Source organism: Oncorhynchus tshawytscha, linkage group LG09, assembly GCF_018296145.1.
Source record: "Oncorhynchus tshawytscha isolate Ot180627B linkage group LG09, Otsh_v2.0, whole genome shotgun sequence".
Classification (NCBI taxonomy): Eukaryota; Metazoa; Chordata; class Actinopteri; order Salmoniformes; family Salmonidae; genus Oncorhynchus; species Oncorhynchus tshawytscha.
Window position 1 is genome coordinate 65,499,038 of NC_056437.1, and position 23,730 is coordinate 65,522,767.

The following is a 23,730-nucleotide window of genomic DNA, read 5'->3' on the forward strand; positions in this document are numbered from 1 at the left end:
GTGCAACACTGTCATATTCATCTCACTCCTCTCTAATTGAAGAAAGTGTTTTAGTGAAATGGAAGGCAGGAGGACGGGAAGAGTGGGTCCATGCAGGGGGAGAGAAAGAGGGGGGAGAAAGAGAGAAGAGAGGGACCCATTCGTTATGTAATATCACATTAAAACGTTACCTCTCCCCAATTCAACATTGCCCTACCGGTGTGTCTGTGTCACTATTCCTCACCTTGTCCACTACAGACCGAGCACTAACGATAACACAAGGTTTCTCATGCAGTGCCCCTTATGTCATGCTCCATCTCATCAGTGTCTAGTCACCTGCTGTCACTATAGTAACCTGCACCTCTTTACCTCCCCTCACCTGTCTCAGGTTCATTTGCTGTTGTCAACTAGCCTATAGAATTGGTGAATTGGCCTGTTAATTAGCTGTGGTTTCAGTCACTATTGGGTGAATTGTTTCTCTAACTAGCCTGTAGGTTTAGGTGTATTTACAGTACCAGTCAAAAGTTTGGACACACCTACTCATTCAAGGGTTTCTTTATTTTTACTATTTTCTACATTGTAGAATAATAGGGAAGACATCAACACTATGAAATAACACATATGGAATCATGTAGTAATCCAAAAAGTGCTGAACAAATCAAAATATATTTTATATTTGAGATTCTTCAAAGTAGCCACCATTTGCCTTGATGACAGCTGTGCACACTCTTGGCATTCTCTCAACCAGCTTCATGAGGTAATCACCTGGAATGCATTTTAATTAACAGGTGTGCCTTGTTAAAAGTTCATTTGTGGAATTTCATTCATTCTTAATGCGTTTGATCCAATCAGTTGTGTTGTGACAAGGTAGGGGTGGTATACAGAAGATAGCCCTATTAGGTAAAAGACCAAGTCCATATTATGGCAAGAATAGCTCAAATATGCAAAGAGAAATGACAGTCCATCATTACTTTAAGACATGAAGGTCAGACAATCTGGAAGATTTCAAGAACTTTTAAAGTTTCTTCAAGTGCAGTGGCAAAAACCATCAAGCACTATGATGAAACTGGCTCTCATGATGACCGCCACAGGAAGGGAAGACCCAGAGTTACTTCTGCTGCAGAGGATAACTTCATTAGAGTTACCAGCCTCAGAAATTGCAGCCCAAAAAAATGCTTCACAGAGTTCAAGTAACAGACACATCTCAACATCAAATGTTCAGAGGAGACTGCGTGAATCAGGCCTTCGTGGTCAAATTGCTGCAAAGAAACCACTACTAAAGGACACCAATAAGAAGAAGAGACTTGCTTAGGCCAAGAAACACGTGCAATGGACAGTAGACCGGTGGAAATGTGTCCATTGGTCTGATGAGATTTTTGGTTCCAACGGCAAGTCTTTGTGAGACGCAGAGTAGGTGAACGGATGATCTCTGCATGTGTGGTTCCCACCATGAAGCATGTAGGAAGAGATGTGATGATGTGGCGGTGCTTTGCTGGAGACACGGCCGTGATTTATTTACAATTCAAGGCACACTTAACCAGCATGGCCACCACAGCATTCTGCAACAATACGCCATCACATCTGGTTTGTGGGAGTATCATTTTTTTTTTCAACAGGCCAATGGCCCAATGCACCTCGAGGCTGGGCGGCAGGCAGCCTAGTGGTTAGAGCATTGGGCCAGTAACCGAAATGTTACTGGATTGAATACCTGAGCTGACAAGGTAAAAATATGTTGTTGTGCCCATGAACATGACAGTTATCCCACTGTTCCCCAGTAGGCCATCATTGTAAAGAAGAATTTGTTCTAAACTGAGTTGCCTAGTTAAAGAAAGTTTAAATTTAAAAAAAATATTAAAAGGGGCTATTTTACTAAGAAGGAGGGTGATGGAGTGCTGCATCAGAGGACCTGGCCTCCACAATCATCTGACCTCAACCCAATTGAGATGATTTGGGATTAGTTGGACCACAGAGTGAAGGAAAGGCAGCCAACAAGTGCTCAGCATATGTGGGAACTCTTTCAAGACTGTTGGAAAAGGATTCCAGGTGAAGCTGGTTAAGAGTGTGCAAAGCTGTCATCAAGGCAAAGTGTTTTTCTTTATTTTTATTTTGAAGAATGTCTAATATTTTGATTTGTTTAACACTTGTTTGGTTACTACATGATTCCATGTGTGTTATTTCATAGTTTTGATGTCTTCACTATTATTCTACAATGTAGAAAACAGTCTAAATAAAGAAAAACCCTTGAATGAGTAGGTGTGTCAACTTTTGAACTGGTACTGGGGCACAAATGTTCTATGATCTATTTATATTTCAAAGATTTGACCCTTATCTGAAGATTTGACCGTCATGATAAAAAATCAACACCATACTCAACCCTTTTCCACTCAATATTCGACCCCTCTCTATTTCCCTCTCCACAGACTCCTCCTCCTCCCCCCTCCCCTTGTGTTCTCTCTCTTTTCCTCTCCCTCCCCCTTTCCCCTATGCTCAGTTCGGTGTCAGTCTCCTCTTTCAAAGGACGCAAGGGTGGGAACAAGTCGCCCAACAAAGCATGTTACAGTGCAGACATGACTTGTCCGCCAGACAGCGAGAAAATCGTAATAAACTGCGGAGGGGTGCGACACGAGACTTACCGCAGCACCCTCAAAACTTTGCCCGGTACCCGCTTATCTTGGCTTACCGATCCGGACGCGTTTAGCAACTTCGACTATGACCCCAAAATCGACGAGTTCTTCTTCGACCGCCACCCCGGCACATTCACATTCATCCTCAACTACTACCGCACAGGCAAGCTTCACTGTCCCAACGATGTGTGCGGTCCATTGTTCGAGGAGGAGCTCGCCTTCTGGGGCATCGACGAGACGGACGTGGAGGCGTGCTGCTGGATGAACTACCGTCAACACAGGGATGCCGAAGAGGCGCTGGACAGCTTCGAGCAGCCCGAGCCAGAGGAGCCGGAAGACGACCTGGAGCTGACTGCGGACGGAGAGCTCAAGAGGCTGTGCCTGCATGAAGACGGGCGCAAGAGGAGCTGGTGGAGTGTGTGGCAACCCTATTTCTGGAATCTTTTTGAGGATCCATATTCTTCCAAGAATGCCAAGGTGAGTCCTCCTTCCAGCACTATACATGCTGTTGCGATGCTAGTATTGCGCTCTCTCTCTCGCGCTCTCTCTCTCTCTCTCTCTCTCTCTCTCTCTCTCTCTCTCACACTCGTTATGTCATTTCCTCTTTAAAAAATGTTGCGGTCCCACAGAAGTCTATTGCAGGTGCACAGGAATATTAAAGTGTATTTAGAAGAGGGAGATCCCGCATAGCCTAATGCTTATTTAGGCTGTATATTCAATATCCCTGACCTATTTTCTAATGGACGTCATGTGTACAGACTGCAGTCAATGAAAGTTAGCTGCTATGTCCAAAGTTAATACGATGATGAGGGAGGGTGTGTTCATTGTGTTTCTGTCAGAATGATTGTGATGTTCGCTTTGATAGTGAAGGAAAATTAGTTCGAAGAAAAAAAAACGGACTGTCATAAACATCGGTTAGGGATTTCCAACAAGCAGCCAACTCAGACAAATGCTGGTGTACTTAGAAATGGTTACTGGTTGGATATTAACTGATGTCGGCCAGAGTGTGTTATTTTCTCTATTTTTGTATAAATTATTCTATGTAGCACCACAGTACGCTATTACAGTTGTGTGGGGAGACCCTCTCCCATGGACCTCGTTCCCTCTCACGCAGTCACTTGGTCGGTCCTCCATTCCTATACGCTTCTCACCTCGTCCCTCTATCCTTCTCCATTTTTACGCATTATTTCCCGTTACCACTGCGTCTCGAGCGTACTGCACCCCCCACACACACACACAACACACACACACGCGCACACACTTTCCCACGCTTGATTAAATTGTCGTTCTTTGTGGACCTCTAGTGCCGACTCCGTCGTTGTCGTCGAGTGCATCACTCAATCTGGATTAGCGCATTGTCTCCTCGCGCACTCTCTCGTATTCCACACTGTTCACTCCCCTGTTGCGCATCTCTCTCTTTCTCCTTGCCTTTCACTCTCTCCATCCCACTTTCCCCCCTCTTGATCTCATCTTCATTTATCTCCTCACATCAATAACTTTTTCGCTTTAACAAGCCTTCTCGTGCTGCGTCCCTCCCCAGTCTATAGGCTACCTGCGTTTTGCGCACCCTGGCCGCGATTTTGGCGCATTTTAAGCAGCTAGTTTTGTAAACTACACTAGTGTCCACTTAGCTAACACAAGTAAAGTTAAAACCTAAATAAATGGATCATTAATGAATGGAACCATTGTCATGTTTGTGCCCACCACAGAAATTACTTCATTAACTCACCACTTTTCATTCTAATCTAGACCTAAACCTTTGACCATGCTCTCCTGCTGTTTAACCAACCTACCTGTTTGACCAACCTACCTGTTTAACCAACCTACCTGTTTGACCAACCTACCTGTTTGACCAACCTACCTGTTTGACCAACCAACCTATTTGACCAACCTACCTGTTTAACCAACCTACCTGTTTGACCAACCTACCTGTTTAACCAACCTACCTGTTTGACCAACTAACCTGTTTGACCAACCTACCTGTTTGACCAACCTACCCGTCACCAACCTACCTGTAACCATTGAACTTGTCCTTCCTGCCAATCAACGTCTCCGCCTTGTCTACTGCAGTCTCAATCTATACAAGTGAATGGTTATTTTAGGCTTAGTTAGTTTAGGGTTTTTGTTGCCAACCAACATTATGAATGAAAGCTTTCATTGCCTCTATATGTTGATTGACCAATTGTCTACAGTTGCCTATCTCACTTTGCTTGTGGTGACATACACTAATGGAAAATTGTAAATGTGTACAGTAATTGTGTATTATCAACAGTAAAATACTTTAAAATGTTTTACTGCAGCACACCGTAAATTATGGGCATTGTGGGAAATGTTGTGAGATGGAAAAAATTGCTGTATTTAGAATGGCACTGTAATTCCAATAGTTGTTGAGGATATATTTGTTGCACCCGTGAGTGAGAATGCTGTACCAATTTCACTTGTATGTAGTTATAGTGCCCCTTCAACTTAAAGTGTATAAGGGAGTGGCAGCAAATCTTAAACCCTAATGGTTGAGTATTTTGCCAGTTTGGAAGCCTCTAGAAGTGCAAGTGATATAAAACACAATATTCGTTAATATACTGTAATGTTTGTAAACACTTTACCTAGCAGCCAAACTACTTGCACCAATCCCTTGTAATTACAGTTGGTGATTACAGTAAATGTAATTACAGTAAAATACTGTGAAATACAAACCCTTAAACTCGTTAAATTTTTTCATTCATTTATTCACTCTGATTACAGTAGCATTACTTTTTTAAAGTACAAGACAGTGAATTTTATGGTATTGTACTGTGTGTCATTACACAGTACTTACTTTGATACTGTGTACTGTAAAATTAAATACAACATTTTCCTTGCCGCTGAGCGGCCTGTAAGCTACTGACAAATTTACGGTAAGCCCTTTACAGTGTAGGCCTAGTCAGTGCAGTTGACATGCCCAGCTATGAAGTAGACACACAGTAGCCCTATGTCACATGTGGCCCTGTAGGTATGACGCCCCAGCGGTTGGTTATTCCCCTTTTATAAACATTCATCCCTTCAACATGACAAACCATATAGCCCATTTATCTTCAGTATGGTGGCCTTTAAGGTGATAGGCTATCTGTGTGTGAAAACAGGGACATCAACAGGCCTGCACCTGTGACAAATGAACAAAGACACATCTGCATGAGTATTCAGGTAGGACCACACATCTGCGGAGATGAGAGAACATTCATAACCAGGAACTGTTGGCTGAAATGTGTTGACTGTTGAGGATGTGCAGGCCAGGCCTGTAACGTTACCTGTTACAACGGCTCACTTGTGGACACCTGCACCCAAACACAAATTAACACCTTCACGCAGGTAACACTGAACGCATGTGGTTCCCTTGGCAACAGGATGTATGCTATGCTGTATTCTGGCCCAGGCTACAGTAGGCTATTACAGGTATAGGCTTGACATATAAATATAATTAGTAGAACCAAGGTCGTTCCATAGAGAACACACATACCTATTTAAGGTGTAAGGTGTCAAGAGAAGGCAACTAAGGGGTTCCGCTCTTGATTAAAAATGGGATAATCATCAATGGTCTGTATAGGGCTGATTGCTTCAGTTTAAGCCTGAGATCTTTGTACATGGAGTGACGTTAGAATATTCACGGTCACACAACAGGCGTAATTTATACCAGAAGTTGTCCTGCGGGGGCGGCTATAGCTCCTTGTCCTTCTAAACGCAAGTCCTTGGTAGAATGGACATTCTAATCTATCCAATGGGGTGGGTATTTCGAGTTGTGTATCTGTTCTACAAAGTCTAACTATATGAGATGAATTTACCTGATGTTCTCTTCCTGGTGTGGTGGCCCTCTACCTGACCTCCAAGGATGCTGTCTTCATGGGAACACAATACTGCAGGCTTTTGTTTCCCGGAAGTTCGTTTTAGAGGGCGCATCGGGCTTAGAGTCAGAGTTTACATCCTAAAAGGCACCCTATTCCCTAAAAGAGTGCACTTCTTTTGGCCAGAGTCCTATTGACCCTGGACAAAAGTAGTGCACTATCGGGAATAGGGTGCCATTTGGGACGTAAACAGCGTGGCAGCTCCAGGTATAGAAGTTGCCCTCATAAGCAGATCTGGGATCAGTTTACTATCCTCCAATCCTAACCTTACCCAATAGGAGGAGGGAATGCAGATATAACCTTAGATCAGTGTCTAGGGCCAATGTCACCCTACCCCAGAGATAAATTACAGCTAGGTCTCTTCCCAGGCTTACTCAGCAGGTAGAGTTGCCAAGATAACCCTCCTGGTTTGGGCGTTGAATTTTCCACATTTGTCATTTATCCCCTCCGACTATAAAGTGAAGTTATTTCAGCTTGGATTACTTTTACATTTCCTTAAGTCATTTTCTATTAAGGGCATCTTTACTTTTACTCAAGTATGACAATCTAGTACTTTTTCCACCACTGTTTATAACACAACAGAAGTAAACCAATCACAGATGACTGTGTTGTTTACAAGATATTGTGAAGAGAATAAGAGGGTTAGCCCAAGTGGGACGTGACTTTACACCACCACACACTTTGGAGGGAAGCGGAAGCACACCGTCACCTGTGCCAATATGATTAATCCACCCGGTAGTGGCTGTACTAAATGTAACTATAGCAGGGTCGCTACCACAATAAACCTCTTTCTCTCCTTCTCTCTCTTGCTCCCCCTCCTCGTGCTTAATTGTCTCTAAAAATCCATATCCATTTACGGAGACAAAGCTGTGCCGTGACCCAGATTATTGTGTGTTAAAAGAGCATTTTCTGTCGACTGGGCACATCAAGACAGCGTATTGCCCGGGCTGCGCCTGTATGACTGGTCTCTGGTTTGGCCTGGTTGTTGAGACTGCATGCAGGGGAAAAAGCATTCGAATCCGTTCATAGCCCTAAATATCTCAGATAAACCACCCCCTCTGTCCTCCTACTGTCATTCAGTGACTGGATGTTGTAGATGCTTGTGTTGCTGTCTCTTTCAGGCTTCCTTTGTAACAGAGATGTTAACAGAGCCGTGAATTAATGACTGAAGAATGAAAGCATGGTGAATCCTTGGTTTCAAGTGGAGTGAAATCTAGTTGAAAGGCGTGGTTTGCGGGTTTATAAATTAGCGAGTGCAAAAGTGACCTTGCATGCATATTCCTAAAGGTTTGGAGTATAGTAAGATACCAAGGACCTCATTTATCAAAAGTGCACAAAACTACTCTAAAACTTGCGCGCGCCAGTATTCCCGCTAAGGATGATATTTATATATATATATTTTTTTACTTGATGGGAAGTGTGCATACTGTATCTCCACGCTAATCTCAGACCATGCGTATGCACACCTAGTGGTTGATCAACTGTATTGCAAACAAAACCCTTTTTTTGTTGGGGGGTCGAAGTGTTTGATGCAGGGGAATTCTAATAATGGTAGGCTCATAAAAGCATTCAAACCTAGGCCTAATGATAAAACAGATGCATTTCCTGTTACAAAGATCATATAGCAGCAAGTCCCTGCCTAATATGTTTATTTTACTTGTATTATATAGGCCTGAATCATAATTATATTGCAGGGCATGTCTCTCTCTTTCTGACATGACTGGTTTATACCCGCTACACAACAAATATTCATCTTCTATTTAGTCATCGTTATTAGTAAGTAGACCGCGGGCCTATGAGAGTCTTAGTAGGCTACAGTAGTGTTGTGCGATAGGAGCGCGTCATAATAACATGTTTAATCTCAGACCCTATAACATGTATTGATCATGTATTGATAAACAAAATATTGCACAACAATTCGTATTTTGTGTGGGCTGTAGGCAGCATTTACTTTTAAATTGTTCAATAGACAATCAGTCTTGCAGAATGCGCAGCCAGTGTTCGGCACTTGCTATAGGCGAAATTTTTAAACATTAAAAAAAAAAGTATTTGAAAAATATCAAAACATTCTGCCCACACCTCTACAAAAATGTTATCAAAATTGCCATTGCGCTGTAGAAACTATCATATCCCAGTTCCAACATATCATAATCCCGCAGCAAATGAGGGAGTTTTTGTTACCATAAAAGGTGAATGAGGGGCGCTTTCCAGGCGGGTTTGTAGCGCTAGTTCATGAGCGCGCATGAACTGATTTGTCTGATTTGTCAATGATAGTAATGAGACCTCTTAACTTTTTCTGCATTTTGTTACGTTACAGCCTCATTCTAAAATTGATTTTTTTTTTAAATCCTCAGTAATCTACACACAATACCCCATAATGACAAAGCGAAAACAAGTTTTTAAGAAATGTTTGCAAACGTATTAAATATAAAAAACTGAAATAACTTATTTACATAAGTATTCAGACCCTTTGTTATGAGACTCGAAATTGAGCTCAGGTGCGTCCTGTTTCCGTTGATAATCCTTGAGATGTTTCTACAGTTTAATTGGGAGTCCACCTGTGGTCATTTCAATTGATTGGACATGAGGTGCTTCAACAAAGTACTGAGTAATGGGTCTGAATACTTATGTAAACGTCATAATTCTGTTTTTTATTTAAAATACATTTGTAAAAAAATTCTCAAAACCTGTTTTTGCTTTGTCATTATGGGGTAGATTGATGAGGGAAAAAAACGATGTAATCCATTTTAGAATACGGCTGTAACGTAACAACATGTGGAACAAGTGCAGGGGCCTGCATACTTTCCGAATGCACACGGTGTGTTTGATAAATCCCAATAATTTGTTGCACATGCAAATTGGTTGATACATGAGGCCCCTGACTTGTTGGTAACATAATACATGTTGTGGTCCTATATGGCTCAGTTGGTTAAAGCAACGCTAGGACTGGGGTTTTCAAATCCCGGCGCCACCCATGCGTAAAATGTGTGCACACTTGACTGTAAATCGCTTTGGATAATAAACGTCTGTATTATATTGTTATATGTTCTGAAAATGAAAGAAATAGTGGAAAACGGTGTGGAACGGAGAGGACAAAAGGGCTCTAGCACAGCATTGATTAGGCTACAAAATTGACTACAGAGTCCCCGATTCGGTTTGATAGTGAGAAACAGTATATCGGTTGGGGGTGGCTTATTCTTTGCACGGCGGGTGAATGTCGTCATCGCTCTGCGGCGCCGACAGTGTATCCCTCAACTCTTTATCATATACAACACACGACTTGTTTTATTATCACGGATGCAGGGCTGTGCGCTGGGTGGCTTATTTTCACCTTCTAGCCCACCGGAGCCCCCCTCTCCTACTCTCTCTCTCTCTCTCGTTGTGCTATAGCGTAGCACTGCGGTGCTGATAGTAGCTGACTTCGCGCCGATTTCTGCTGCAGCGCAACACACGAAGCAGCGGTCTAAAAGGAGAGGAGAGGGGGAGGCGGAGAGATCGGGGGCTGTTTGTGCTAGCCCTTTTAAGACTTCGATCGAGAGTAAAAGCACTAAAACTATTGTATGGGGTCGTTTTTCCCCTCTTTCGCGTATTTGTTTTTTGCTTAGCCTTGCAATCTTGGATGTGCGTATCCGCTTATTGATTAATCCATATGTCTCCGTGGCTGTCTCCACCAAATGGTGTTATTTGCAAAGCGAAGCCCCCACTTTACGCAGCGAGTTGAGCTGCCCCCCCCACACACACAGACACAGACACGGAGAGAGGGGAGGGGGTAATGCGGGTAGACGATAGCCGAGTACCCGCTGTTAGTGGCGATACCTGTCAAGCTCTAGAATGGCTGACTAGTCTCCTCTTTCACATCATGCCCGTAGAGGTTACCTCCTTTCGTGTACTACGCTTGCGCTGTTTAGTCAGTTTGAATTATTCTGTCATATTTTGTGTGTGTGTGTGTGTGTGTGTGTGTGTGTGTGTGTGTGTGTGTGTGTGTGTGTGCGCGCGCAGACTGACGGGCGTTCAATATCACACCTCTAGAGAGAAATTAACCCTCGTCCACCTTGTAAACTTCCCGAACGACCCTGGTCCAGTTTCACTCTTGTTACAATTACGACACACACACACTGTGCTTTTGAGAATGTGCTGCTAGAGAGGTTACCCCAGATATCAGAGGGAGCGCTTGATATTTGATGACATGTCAGGAAAAAAAATCTGTTTAAACCTCTGTGTGATCCAGCTCTGTTCATGTCACGCGCATCCTCACGCCTCTTGGCTGAAGACACGGTCGGTAGGTCATAGCTATGTTCCCCTCCCAGATATACCTGCGCTCGTGAGGAAAAATAAATAACATAACAACAAAAAAAAGTAAATCACTCTCTTTTAGTACTAGGCCTAACATACAGCGGAGCTGCGTATAGACCTGCTTGCTTGGTGTCACACTTTTGCCCCCAGCCCCAGTTAACACACCTGACTCCAATAATCAACAAATCATGATTTCCAGTTTCTAATGCAATTAGTTTAATCAGCTGTGTTTGCGAAGGATGTAGAAAAAGTTTGGCACAACACAGACCCCTGCGGCCTGGCTTTTTCATCCCTGCTCTAGTGCCGGACAGCTCCACCCACACCTTCTGTATTTCAGCACTGGACAGCGATAGTCTGTTGGCCTATTTCAGCACTAGACAGCGCCTAGACCTCTCCATTTTACTACTTTACTCGCCTTTCTACTCGTGTCAACTAAAGTATCTGACTACATAATGGCTGCTCTTGCAATCTATTATGTTACAGCAATGCGACCAGACAAGTTGGTGTCACTTATAGCCTAGGTCTACTCAGTGTGTCGATTGTCGAGGACGCGTTTAGGTCACTGAGTTATATCATTCAGTTCACGCTGCCGGTCTCGAACACTTGTTCGAACTTCTCTGACTGACTCAACTCTCCCAGGTCTCATTGTCTCCGTAAGACACGTCACTGAGGATCAGGGGAACATCTCTGCAAAGTTTATTCTCGAAACATATTGATCACTTTGTGTTATCCAACTCCAGTCCTCGATTATCCCCAACAAACTATTAGCCTAAAATAAACAGTATAGTCTATTATACGTTTAGGGGCATCCGTTCTCCTAATGTTAATGGGCACACCCCCGGAAACTGCATAGCTTATGAAATCTGTATTTTCTTTCTATCCATAGTGTAAAAAAAATGTCTAGCCTACTGCATGGCCCATGCACAATACTATTCACACAGGAATCAACTCATTGGTGACGTGGCCGTAGAGATCAAGAGCAAACACGTATTTCCTGACTTTGATGTGTTCCACTTTTTTTTTTTTAAATGGGGCTAAATCATTCTTGTCTCGGTGTGTCGGTTGTCTCTTTCTCTCCCCAGGTGTTTGTAAACAATCTGTGAATAGGGGACCCGGGTGCCGAAAATAAACCGGCGTGTGTGAACTAGATTCCTTTGTACTGTATACGTCAAATGTGTGTCGTGCGCACTCCGACAGACTTACTCGCGCGCATGCTCGTGCCGGAAGGGATCTCACCTTTCTCCCCGTCGGCAGATGTATTTATCGCCAGTCCTCTGTGGAGGCATTGACCACTGGGAAACCTTTCATTCCCAGGCCGTATTGGTCTGTCGGTGGCCGAATTAAATGCTGCTTCTGCTGTGGATTGCCATTTCTGTGTTGTGCTTTAGTAAATGTAATGGGAAACGCATGTGACAGAGTCGCCTATTTGGAGGGTTGTTGACATTGCGTGAAAAACACGATCTCAAATTTCCTTGGGCATACAAATGTTGCACTCCACTCCTTTTACACCACCTTGCCGTTTTTCTGCTAAGGTTTCTGTTTGGCTGGATCCTATTTGTGATTCTGTCCCTCTACCGCGCCCCCCCCTCCTTTTCTACCTCTAAATATAGATAGAAAAAGGGGAGATGGGCTGCATCTTTCCTCCTCTTTCCCATACTGACACGCACACCCCTCTTCCCCATACTGACACGCACACCTCCCCCGGTGGTTTTCGCTGGACGTTACTGCACCTCCGTTGCACATTCCCATGCAGCAGGGTGCTTTGCAGAAGCAACCGGCCACCGTGTGCATCAAAACCGCCCGTGGTTCTCTCCCCTTTCTCTTTTCTTTTACCGATGTGCGTGCTGCCCGCCCTCAGCGGCCGGTTACTTGGCTTCCCTTACACAGTGCTGGCTGGTTTGCAGCGTGTACCCCAGCCACATTGTTTTCGCCCTTGTCGTCGTCGATTGTACCTGCTCGGAGTGTTTCGTGTGAATTGCATCCACTGCGGTGGCAGTGGGGCCCCTCCGCGGGGAGAGATGCGACAAACGTCGTGGGAACTGAAAGCTTTCAGCGCCGGTGTTCTCACATAGGGCCCAATCAAGGGGGCTTTTGAAAAAAAAAATCGTTATTTGAGGGAACACTAACTAATTTAACAGTTTTTTTTAAATGCATAGGAGGTAATCTACCTACTGGTCACTTTGTGTGTAACCTGTTTTTGAAGTAATCTAATAAAAAAAATGTTTTTTATTTATTTATTTACAGGCAAAATGCAGACCATTGACTGTATGTAGATTTATGTTTGAGGTAGGAATCATATAGGGTTTTGGCCCTGTGTTTCCCATAACTATATTCTGTTGTATAGAGAACAGGTTATGGTGCTGCACCACAAAACTTAGATTTCAGTTCATAGAGGACTGTCCCCATTCAAATACTTTGAACATGCATATTTCCATCCTTCTTTCAGTTAGTCAGGGACTGGCCCTGTTCAAATATTTAAAATGTGTATCCTTCCATCCATCCTTCCTTCAGTAAGTCAGTATCTGGCCCCGTTCAAAAACTCTAAACATGCATCCTTTCTTCCTTCGTTCAGTTAGTCAGGGACTGGCTCCATTCTTAAACTTTAAACATGCACCCTTCTGTCATCCAATCATGCACATCAGTAATAACCTCGAGAAACAGCTGAAAGGAAGGAGGCAGTCTGAAAGTATTGGAACCGTGCCCTGGAGTCAATGTCATGACAGCCGCGCTAGCCCACTGAGCTAAAGACTTGGTGTTTGCCTCTGGGAGCGAACACAAGTCTCCAAGTCCCAGGCAAGGTGACTTGTGTCATTAGAGTTTAGTTTGGCAAAATACCACCTCTCCATTCACCTGATAGGGGACAGACAGAGGAGAGCAGAGAGCCACGGGGTGCTGCAGTGCAGATGGATCTTCCCACTGAGCACACACTGGATGAATCAAAGTTGTTTGAACGTCATTTGTCAATTCATTGTGACGTGGAATTAACGTGAAACATACATTGGATTTGAAACAAGTCATCAACCAGTACAGTTTTCATCTCATTTCAACCAGTGTTGTAAACCTTGAAATGAAGGTCAACTTCAACTAAAATACATTGACTTAACTTGACTAACAGGTTGTTACATCAATCTAATATCAACATAATTAGAACTGTATGCGTTGAAAATTGCGTTGAAAATTCCACGTAGAAATATATTCAATATATTGGGTGGTTGAAATAATGTTGAATTTCATATTTGATAAAGACATATGTTATTTGACCTTGTTTCAATGTTGATAGTAAAATGCTATGTTTGAATCAACGTCATTGTTTCAATATTATGCCTTCAGCCAAAATAGAGGTGTATTGAAATAAAGACGTGAAGCCGCAGTCCAACAATTCCTGCCTGAACAGTGACTCCTACTGGTGCATGAGGGGTAAATGCATTTCAGTGAGAACAAGTATACCATCTGAATGCCTACCTCTATGAAACCTACTTAGCTTTGGCAACAAGCTGTGTTTGATTCAGCTGAGCTGTCATGTCAACACATTTCGACATGGATTAGCTTCCATACTCACTTGCGTAGACGACCTAAATAACATTGAATAGTTGAAAGTAACTCCTCTAACCTTTCTGACACAAGCTGTATGTGAAAGTAAACTGGAGTGAGGTTGGGTTTACGTAGGATACATTAACATCTGATTTGCCCAAAGGACACCGTCATTTAAATACAAGTCAATGTATTTCAGAAGACGTTTTACCCCCATTTCAATGTTTACAACGCTTGTTGAAACGAGATGAAAACAGCACCGGTTGATGACTTTTTTTCAAATCTAATGTATTTTCCATGTTGATTCGATATCACAATTCGTTGACACATTACGTTGGAACAATGTTGATTCAACCAGTGTGTGCTCAAGTGGGTTGGCTCTGGTCACTTTATGTGCTTAAACAGCTGATTTATGATCAGATCTAACCAGAACCAGTTAGAGCAAAAAAAATATTATAAGTGGCCTGGGATCAAGTTGAGGTATAATGTAAAGCGTAAAAGATAAGCCACAATAAGTTGTTACAAAAGGATTTCAGGTGAAGGGTCAAGCCAGTCATACAGGCTAGCTAAGGTAATAGTGCTAGAGTTATAGCTTGTTAGAGAGACACTCAAACAACCTCTGAATTAACTTGATCCATTATACTGCAACGTGAGATGATACGTTGTAGTGTTTGACCTGATAAAAAAACACCTCGGACAGCAACATTTGTCACAAAAAAGGCCGTTTGGGCGTTTTTAATGTGTGCAAATGTTTTGTTCTTGTTCCTTCTATACTGCCTTTAATTCTATTCATAGGAACCATTATAGAGATTGTTTTTTCAATGAAAAGCACATTATCAATTCAATGTATTATTATCGAAAGGAGAGGTAGCAGTCAGAGCGTGTGTTCATGTGACACAGGGCTTGTGTCCCGCTGGTCTACATCCCCTGGGGGAAGGGTTAGAGGTAGGGTTGGGAGGGTGCCTTTCCTGTTGACCCTGAGGGAACACTCTTTCCCCTTGTGTAAAAATGGCTAATTTGGCACAGGACAGAGGGTGAAGAACCCAACACTTAAACATCCCTTTTCCTTCTCCTATTTCTCTTCTCTCTTCCTCTCCCCTCCTCCACTTCCCTTCCCTTCCCCTCCCCTCTTTCTCCTCCCTCTTCCGAACCAGTCTTCCCCTCTACCACTCAGTTCCCCATTTTCCCCCTCTTCCATTCTTTCCCTCCTCTCCTCCACTTCCCTCTTGCTCTCCTCTCCTCCCCTTTTCTCCCATCCTCCACTCTCGCCTTCCCCTCTTCTCCTTCTGGTTATAGGATGGTGGGATGATTCTCATCCTCCGGAGAGAGAGAACTGGAAGCTTTTGGAGATTTGTGGGATTTGTCAGGCAGATGTCAAATTCTCCTTACTTACTTACGGCCCTGTATTAGCCTCTTCAAATAGCCCTACAGGGCCCAGTTCAATCAAAACTGCTAACCAGGTTTCCGCAGTCAAGCAATGATGTGGCAAGAATACTTGAATTGTAATTGATTTGACACTTGAATTGTATTTGACACTCAGTAAAACCATGTTTAGGCCTACATTAGAAACAAAATAAATCTTTAGAACGTATCAATGAACGTCAATAGGCCATATCAAACACAACTGCCTCCCATTTATCACAAAATGGTGGAAAGTAATTACCGCAGTTTCCCCTGTACAATGTAAAGCACCTTGAGTTTGAGGAAACTGTTGTGTAATCTGTACTGTAAACACAAACCATGACCATTATAATGCAGCTGTAATTTCCCAGAAGTGTACCATGTGAGGTGCTGCTGAAAAGGCCAGGCCTTGCATCCTTGATGAGTATTTATGGATCAGTGGAGATAAAGTGAATGGCATTTGGATTACCAGTGGAGAAATTACACAGGAGTAGAGAATAGTTATTGTGGCCAAGCCCTTTGGCTGTGAGGCACACCTAGTCGAATCGAACATTGCCTAAGGCACAATGAATTGACAAGTAATACATTGCACACACACACACACACACACACACACACACACACACACACACACACACACACACACACACACACACACACACACACACACACACACACACACACACACACACACACACACACACACACACACACAAGTGATGGTTTATAGCATACAGCAATTGCACACTCTGTTTCTCACCCAACCTGCTCCGGATTCTCTCTCCCACAAGATTTCATTTTTGAACAGGGCAGGAGAAACTGATCTGAGGGAGGGAAAGAGAGATGGAGAGAGAGAGAGAGAGAATACGTAGGGACAAATGGAGAAAGCAAGAGAAGGAAAGGGAGAAAAAGAGAGAGAGCGTGAGAGAGAGAGATGGAAAGGGAGAGAGAGAGAGAGAGAGAGTGGAAGCAAAGGAAAGATGGAGACATCCTGTCTTTAAAACAGAAACACAGAACACAGACACACACACCACACACACACACACACGTAATAAACCTCTCCGTCAATCTCTGTGCACCACGTCGATAACGTGATGATTTCCGTAAACCCTCTGTGTGTTCACGATACTGAAATCCCTCGTGGCACTTTCCAGGCAAGAACAGAGTGTATCGATATGTGTGCATGTATGTGTGAAAATGTGTGTGTTTGTATGTGAGAGTGTGTGTGTGTGTGTGTGCGCGTGCGCACTGCAGAGAAGAGGTCTGTGAGAGGAGGGAGACTCATGAAATGATGATGACGGTAATGCTGCAGAGCTCCGTATAGGGGAGGGAGAATGCGAGAGAGAGAGGGGGGGGATGAGAGTGGAGAGAGGCTGGCGGGAAGGAGGAAGAGAGAGAGAGAGAGATGCGGCGGAGCAAGAAGGAAGAGGAGGAGGCGGCGAGGGGCTGACGCTGCCTGGTAATGAAAGAGGGATGATTTGAGAGAGGAATGAAGGAGAGAGTAGCAATGGAGGGACGATCCTGAGCTTAGCAGTATCAAAGCACCTCAGGCCACAAACTGCTGGGGAAAAAGCCTACACATGCAGAATTAAGGTGAATGGACAGACAGGGATGCAAGACAGGACAGAAAGAAGTAGAGAGAGAGAGAGAGAGAGAGAGAGAGAGAGAAAGAAGAGAGAGAGAGATTTGCCAAGAGGGATGGAAAGAGATGAATAGCAAAGTTCTGCATTTTAATATCTGTCTCGCTCCCTCTCTTTCTCTGTCAAAGTGTGAAGCTTGGGTACATTTACCAGCCAACCCAGTCAATCTCTGGGTGGCCCTGTCTCTGACAGTTTGGACACAGTTGGCCCGTGTGTGTGTGTTGTATTTAATGATGGAGAAGATTCCAGTGTGTCTTTGTGGAATAGCGGCTGCTCCGCTCTCTGCTGACTGTTCCTGTACAAATACAGACGCTATGACTCAGTGCCCAGATCCTGTGTGTGTTCATTCTCTAGGACAATTATGCTTTTCCCCCATGCAGTGTGTGTACTTTACTACAGAACATATGTGTGTGGAGTGGTTGATCAAGTGTTGGAGATAAACAAGGAGAGAGAGAGAGAGAGAGATACAATAAGGGAGAAAACTGTAAAATACTGAGTGATGTGAGGGCACAGAGAGAGAAGAGAGACTGACAGAGGGAGGGAGAGCAGGAGAGGGGAGGCACATTTGCAAGGACAAACATGCATAGTGCACTGCAGTGATCAGGATTGAATACTAAGCAGAAAAAATGCAATGCCTTCTCTTTTCCTGGTTTCACCTCAATGGACAGGGTGTGTGTGTGTCCCGGCCAAAGAGAGAGGGAGTGTGTGTGGGTGTCTGAGTCCGTCTGCATGTGTGTGTGCAAGAGTAAGACCAGTTGGTGTGTGTGTGTGTATTCCTGTGTGTTTATGGCTTCCTATTGCACTTACTGTACTTTCCACAGTCTAATCCACTGGAATACAATGTACACGATAAGCACTCTCCAAGACATAGGGGTTAGTGCTCTACTTACTTGAAGCTAACATTACCCTCTATACTTCACTGTTCTTTAAGAGTTTAGCTACCTGAGGCTAACATTACTTCACTGTTCCACTTTGTTTTCAATAAAATTCCAATGGTGTTCCCGTCCCTCCATCCTTCCAAATCTCCATCTTTAAGATGTCCTAATTTCCATGATTATTCCCAAGGCTGCTGGGCTTTTTCTGTTCCCAGTCCCATGTGGGAGCATCTCCCTCCTCTTTCTGTCCTTCTCTTTCTGTCCTTCTCTTTCTGTCCTTCTCTTTCGGTCCTCCTCTTTCGGTCCTTCTCTTTCTGTCCTTCTCGCTCTCTTTCTTCATTTGTCTGCTCTTCCTCTTCGCTCCCTCGTCGTCCTCCTGCCCTTTCTTCTTATTCTCTCTTTCTTTCTGTCTGTCTTCATCTCCCTATCTGTCACTCAGACTCTCTCTCCCAGGGGAAACGCGTGTCCACTTCTAAGGGCTCATAATGTTCCCTCCTTAGGGACGACAGGAAGTAATGTCCACTCAGGTGCTAAGACGTCTCCACTGACTTCTCTCCAGGAATGAAGTCCTTTTAGGACACAGGGACACTCAGACCCAACGGGATATGTGAGAGTTCATTCCACTCTTTGGTAGCATCAATGCACACTCCTCGGGGCATGGGGATGTTCCCTCCCTATGTAGGGTACACTTTAGTCCCTGGTTAGTGAGGACTGAGCAGTAGTGTCATTACTGTTGAATGAGCTGGTTATATAAAAAAATGGCCTGGATCCGTGGGACTGTCTCAACATCTATATGTCTCAATGGGCATGGACAAAACACAGTATATGGATCAGGGAGGGGGGGAGAAAGAGAATGGGGTGGGGGGAGAAGAGAGAGGCGGGAGGGAGAGAGAGAGGTAGAACAGAGAGGGGGATAAAAGAGAGAGCTGGAAGAGAGAGAGTGGGAAGAGGGTTTGCTTGGATGGTTCGAAACGAACAGAATGGGGACTAGGAGGAAAATGTGGGAGGGTCATGATTTTTCAATTTCATTCAAGAGGAGGGTTTAGTATTTAAAAAAAAAAAAATCTAGTCCAGGGGAGGGGCATGTAATTTGTAATTGATGAAATTTCAATATTTCTCAGTGTTTTAGAATTAGTTGCGTAGCAGGCTTTTATCGATGTGTGCCTGATGCCGCCCCGAATCTCTGACTCTTTGCTGGGCGCGTAACATCAAGTGCACCTGTAGGCTATTTAGTGTGGTCTCAATCAAATGCTCCACAGGCTAAGGCCTAGGCTGCAGGAGCACAGAGCAGAGTTATATTCGTGAAAAAATGTACTTCCTTCTTTTGCACTGCTGGGAACGGCGTAATTAAAACTAGGCTGCCATGCTCTTGCTGATCGAAACCTGTTGGCTGTGTAGCTTTTAAAGTGGCAGTTCAGGAGGAGAGTCAAAGGCTTCTTTCCGAAATGGGTATATATTTATACTCCCCCAAAATGTTTATACAGTGCACGCAGACTAGCCTATTCTGTTCAGTTTGAGAGGGAAAGTACGACGATGAGAAGGAGGACCGGAAGTCAACTTTGACAGCTTGCTGCTACTATAATTGATTTGATAAACAATAGGTTTCTCGCCCATGGTGGAACTACACTGAACAAAAGTATAAACGCAAACATGCAACAATTTCAACGGTTTTACTGAGTTTACAGTTCGTATAAGGAAAATCAGTCAACTTAAATGAATTCATTAGGCCCTAATCTATGGATTTCACATGACTGGGAATGCAGGTGTGCATCTGTTGGTCACAGGTACCAAAACAAAAAAAGTAGGAGCGTGGATCAGAAAACCAGTCAGTATCTGGTGATCACCGCTTGCCTCATGCAAATGATGGTCACACCAGAGCTGATCAGGCTGTCGATTGTGGCCTACGGAATGTTGTCCCACTCCTCTTCGATGGCTGTGCGAAGTTGCAGGGTATTGGCCGGAACTGGAACACACGGCGGATGAATGGCACGACAATGGGCATTCAAATTGCCATCGATAAAATGCAATTGTGTTCATTGTCCGTAGCTTATGCCTGCAGTACCATAACCCCACCTCCACCATGGGGCACTCTGTTCACAACGTTGACATCAGCAAACCGCTCACCCACACGACGCCATACACGCGGTCTGCGGTTGTGAGGCTGGTTAGACGTACAGCCAAATTGGAGGCGGCTTATGGTAGAGAAACGATCATTCAATTATCTGGCAACAGCTCTGGTGGACATTCCTGCAGTCAGAATGCCAATTGCACGCACCCTCAACACTTGAGACATCTGTGACATTGTGTTTTGCGACAAAACTGCAGATTTTAGAGTGGCCTTTTATTGTCCCCAGCACAAGGCGCACCTCTGTAATGATCATGCTGTTTAATCAGCTTCGCGACATGCCACATCTGTCAGGAGGATGGATTATCTTGGCAAAGGAGAAATGCTCACTAACAGGGATGTAAACACATTTGTGCACAAAATCTGAGCGAAATAAGCTTTGTTTTGTGCGTAGAGTATGGGACATTTCTTTTATCTCAGCTCATGAAACATGGGACAAACACGTTACATGTTGCACTTCTCTCTACTTTTTTTTGTTGTATTTTTATCAGAGCTACTGAGATATCGACCTCACAATAATCGCTCATTTGACTAACTGTGCACTGTGTTGCTGAAACCACGAAGCGGTAGCCGCGGCACAGTCAATCAGGCAGCTCATGGTGCTGCATCATGCACTCTAAATAGCCTACCTCCGTGTCTGCGGAGTTAGAACCAGGACTCGAATTGAGGGGGTATGAGTGTGCCATAGGCCTACCTTTTGCTTAAGAATATTGTTTTGTTCCATAAAAGCATAGGCATACCCTTTATTAGCTTAAAGGGAGCCTTCAAGGATTTGTACAATGAGGCCCTTTATCCTTTATCAGATGAAGTTGTGCGTACCATTTGCATGTCTCTGTGTCCAGTAGGAAGGAAGTTAGAGTTTCACCAGCCAATGCTAGCGCTGGTTAACAACTTCCTTCAAACGGCACACAGAGACATAAAAATGGTTCTCCACGTGTTCATCTGACTCTGGGGAAGTAGATACATGGCTTCATTCCCAAAATCCCGAAGTATCCCTTTAAGATTTTGAAGAGAATAAAATGATGATATGAAGGGATCTATATTAGCGCTTTGGTCCTTGATGCTTTATGCCAGAAACAAGCTGTAAAAAAAAAAAGAACTGGGAAAGAAGTGACTTTGAATGCGGACGTCTTTGTTTGGTTTCTATGACGTTCCTTGGCTGAGCTACAACTTTCTATAGCAGAAGGAGACCGAAATAGACTTTGCTTGGGAAGTAATCTAATTCTGTCGCTATCAATTGATTAAGCTATTCACTTTCTGTGCGGTAGAAGACGTTTAAACCCAGACAGCTTTTAGGGAAACACTTGTGACCTTCTCTCGTTGGTTTAAGCCAATGGAAGAAGAGTAGCCAGCAGTTAAAGCTTTACATTTTTCTGCGTCTGCAGGCCCTACTCTGTCTGGGGTGCAAAGGTAGGCCTACTCTGTCTGGAGGGGAAAGGTAGGCCTACTCTGTCTGGAGGGGAAAGGTAGGTCCTACTCTGTCTGGAGTGGAAAGGTAGGCCTACTCTGTCTGGAGTGGAAAGGTAGGCCTACTCTGTCTGGAGTGGAAAGGTAGGCCTACTCTGTCTGGAGTGGAAAGGTAGGCCTACTCTGTCTGGAGTGGAAAGGTAGGCCTACTCTGTCTAGGGTGGAAAGGTAGGCCTACTCTGTCTGGAGTGGAAAGGTAGGCCTACTCTGTCTGGTGTGGAAAGGTAGTCCTACTCTGTCTGGAGTGGAAAGGTAGGCCTACTCTGTCTGGAGTGGAAAGGTAGGCCTACTCTGTCTGGAGTGGAAAGGTAGGCCTACTCTGTCTGGAGTGGAAAGGTAGGCCTACTCTGTCTGGAGTGGAAAGGTAGGCCTACTCTGTCTGGAGTGGAAAGGTAGGCCTACTCTGTCTGGGGTGGAAAGGTAGGCCTACTCTGTCTGGGGTGGAAAGGTAGGCCTACTCTGTCTGGAGTGGAAAGGTAGGCCTACTCTGTCTGGAGTGGAAAGGTAGGTCTACTCTGTCTGGAGTGGAAAGGTAGGCCTACTCTGTCTGGGGTGGAAAAGTAGGCCTATTCTGTCTGGAGTGGAAAGGTTGGCCTACTCTGTCTGGGGTGGAAAGGTAGGCCTACTCTGTCTGGAGTGGAAGGGTAGGCCTACTCTGTCTGGGGTGGAAAGGTAGGCCTAACTTTTGGAAGTACCATGCTCAGCTTCATAATGAAGTCTCAGATTTATTTAGTTGCAAACAGGGACGGTTTCATTACAAACAAGACACGATGATTTGGCATTGGAGAAATATGATGCGATGAACACATAGGCCTTTCTCTCTGTCCATTCTTAGCCTTTCATTTTTGTCATTTGTGTGGTATTAAACAAAAAAAGATTCTGCTCAGGTCTCCAGTCATGTGAAATGACGTAGAATTCCTTTTTTTTTACAAAAGGCGTATTCTTCTCAGACCTGCAAATACGATGATATAATAAAAGCATTGCATGAATCTAAAGAAGGTATTTCCCGCCCTCATCTATTCCCACGGTGGCTTGCAAACCCACAACCTTCTGGCCCCGGGACCCTGTGCTTATCAAAACTGCTTACAGGACGAGGATCCGTTTCTAAAACGGCACATTTAGTCTCTGGTCCATCCTAGAAGTGAGGGTAAACGGTAGGCATGTTTTCTGTTATCCAATTTCTGTTTTAATTATTACTTTGGGTATAGGGGATAGTCACTTGTTTTGTTTTTCAGGGAAGGTTTGGTTAAAGTATATTTTGCCGAAGGGAGAGCCTGTTGTCAAGCTATTGTCTTCAACGTTATGTATTGGACATTCACTTAGATAATTCAAGTTTATCCGTATTTGCTTTTGACGGAAAGAGAGGGAGAAAGGAATAGAGAGGGAAGAGAAGGGAGTGAGTGAGAGAGGGGTAGAGAGAGAAATAGAGAGATATACAAAGAGAGGTGGGAGAGGAATATATATATATATATATATATATATATATATATATATATATATATATATATATAACACATCCTAGATCTGAATGAATGAAATATTCTTATTAAATACTTTTTTCTTTACATAGTTGAATGTGCTGACAACAAAATCACACAAACATTATCAATGGAAATCAAATTTATCAACCCATGGAGGTCTGGATTTGGAGTCACACTCAAAATTAAAGTGGAAAACCACACTACAGGCTGATCCAACTTTGATGTAATGTCCTTAAAACAAGTCAAAATGAGGCTCAGTAGTGTGTGTGGCCTCCACGTGCCTGTATGACCTCCCTACAACGCCTCTGCATGCTCCTGATGAGGTGGCGGATGGTCTCCTGAGGGATCTCCTCCCAGACCTGGACTAAAGCATCCGCCAACTCCTGGACAGTCTGGTGCAACGTGGCGTTGGTGGATGGAGCGAGACATGATGTCCCAG

General features: G+C 44.0%; 1 protein-coding gene across 3 annotated transcripts in view; it reads left to right on the forward strand.

Annotated features, from left to right (window-relative positions):
* The first annotated feature begins 2,462 nt into the window (after positions 1-2,462).
* LOC112259162 (potassium voltage-gated channel subfamily C member 1) overlaps positions 2,463-23,730 on the forward strand; it is a 100,717-nt gene continuing 79,449 nt past the window's right edge. For all 3 annotated transcript variants that reach the window (XM_042327244.1, XM_042327245.1, XM_042327247.1), the window contains exon 1: positions 2,463-3,080. In XM_042327244.1, coding sequence (XP_042183178.1) covers positions 2,463-3,080 — 618 coding nt within the window. The remainder of the gene's footprint in view (positions 3,081-23,730) is intronic.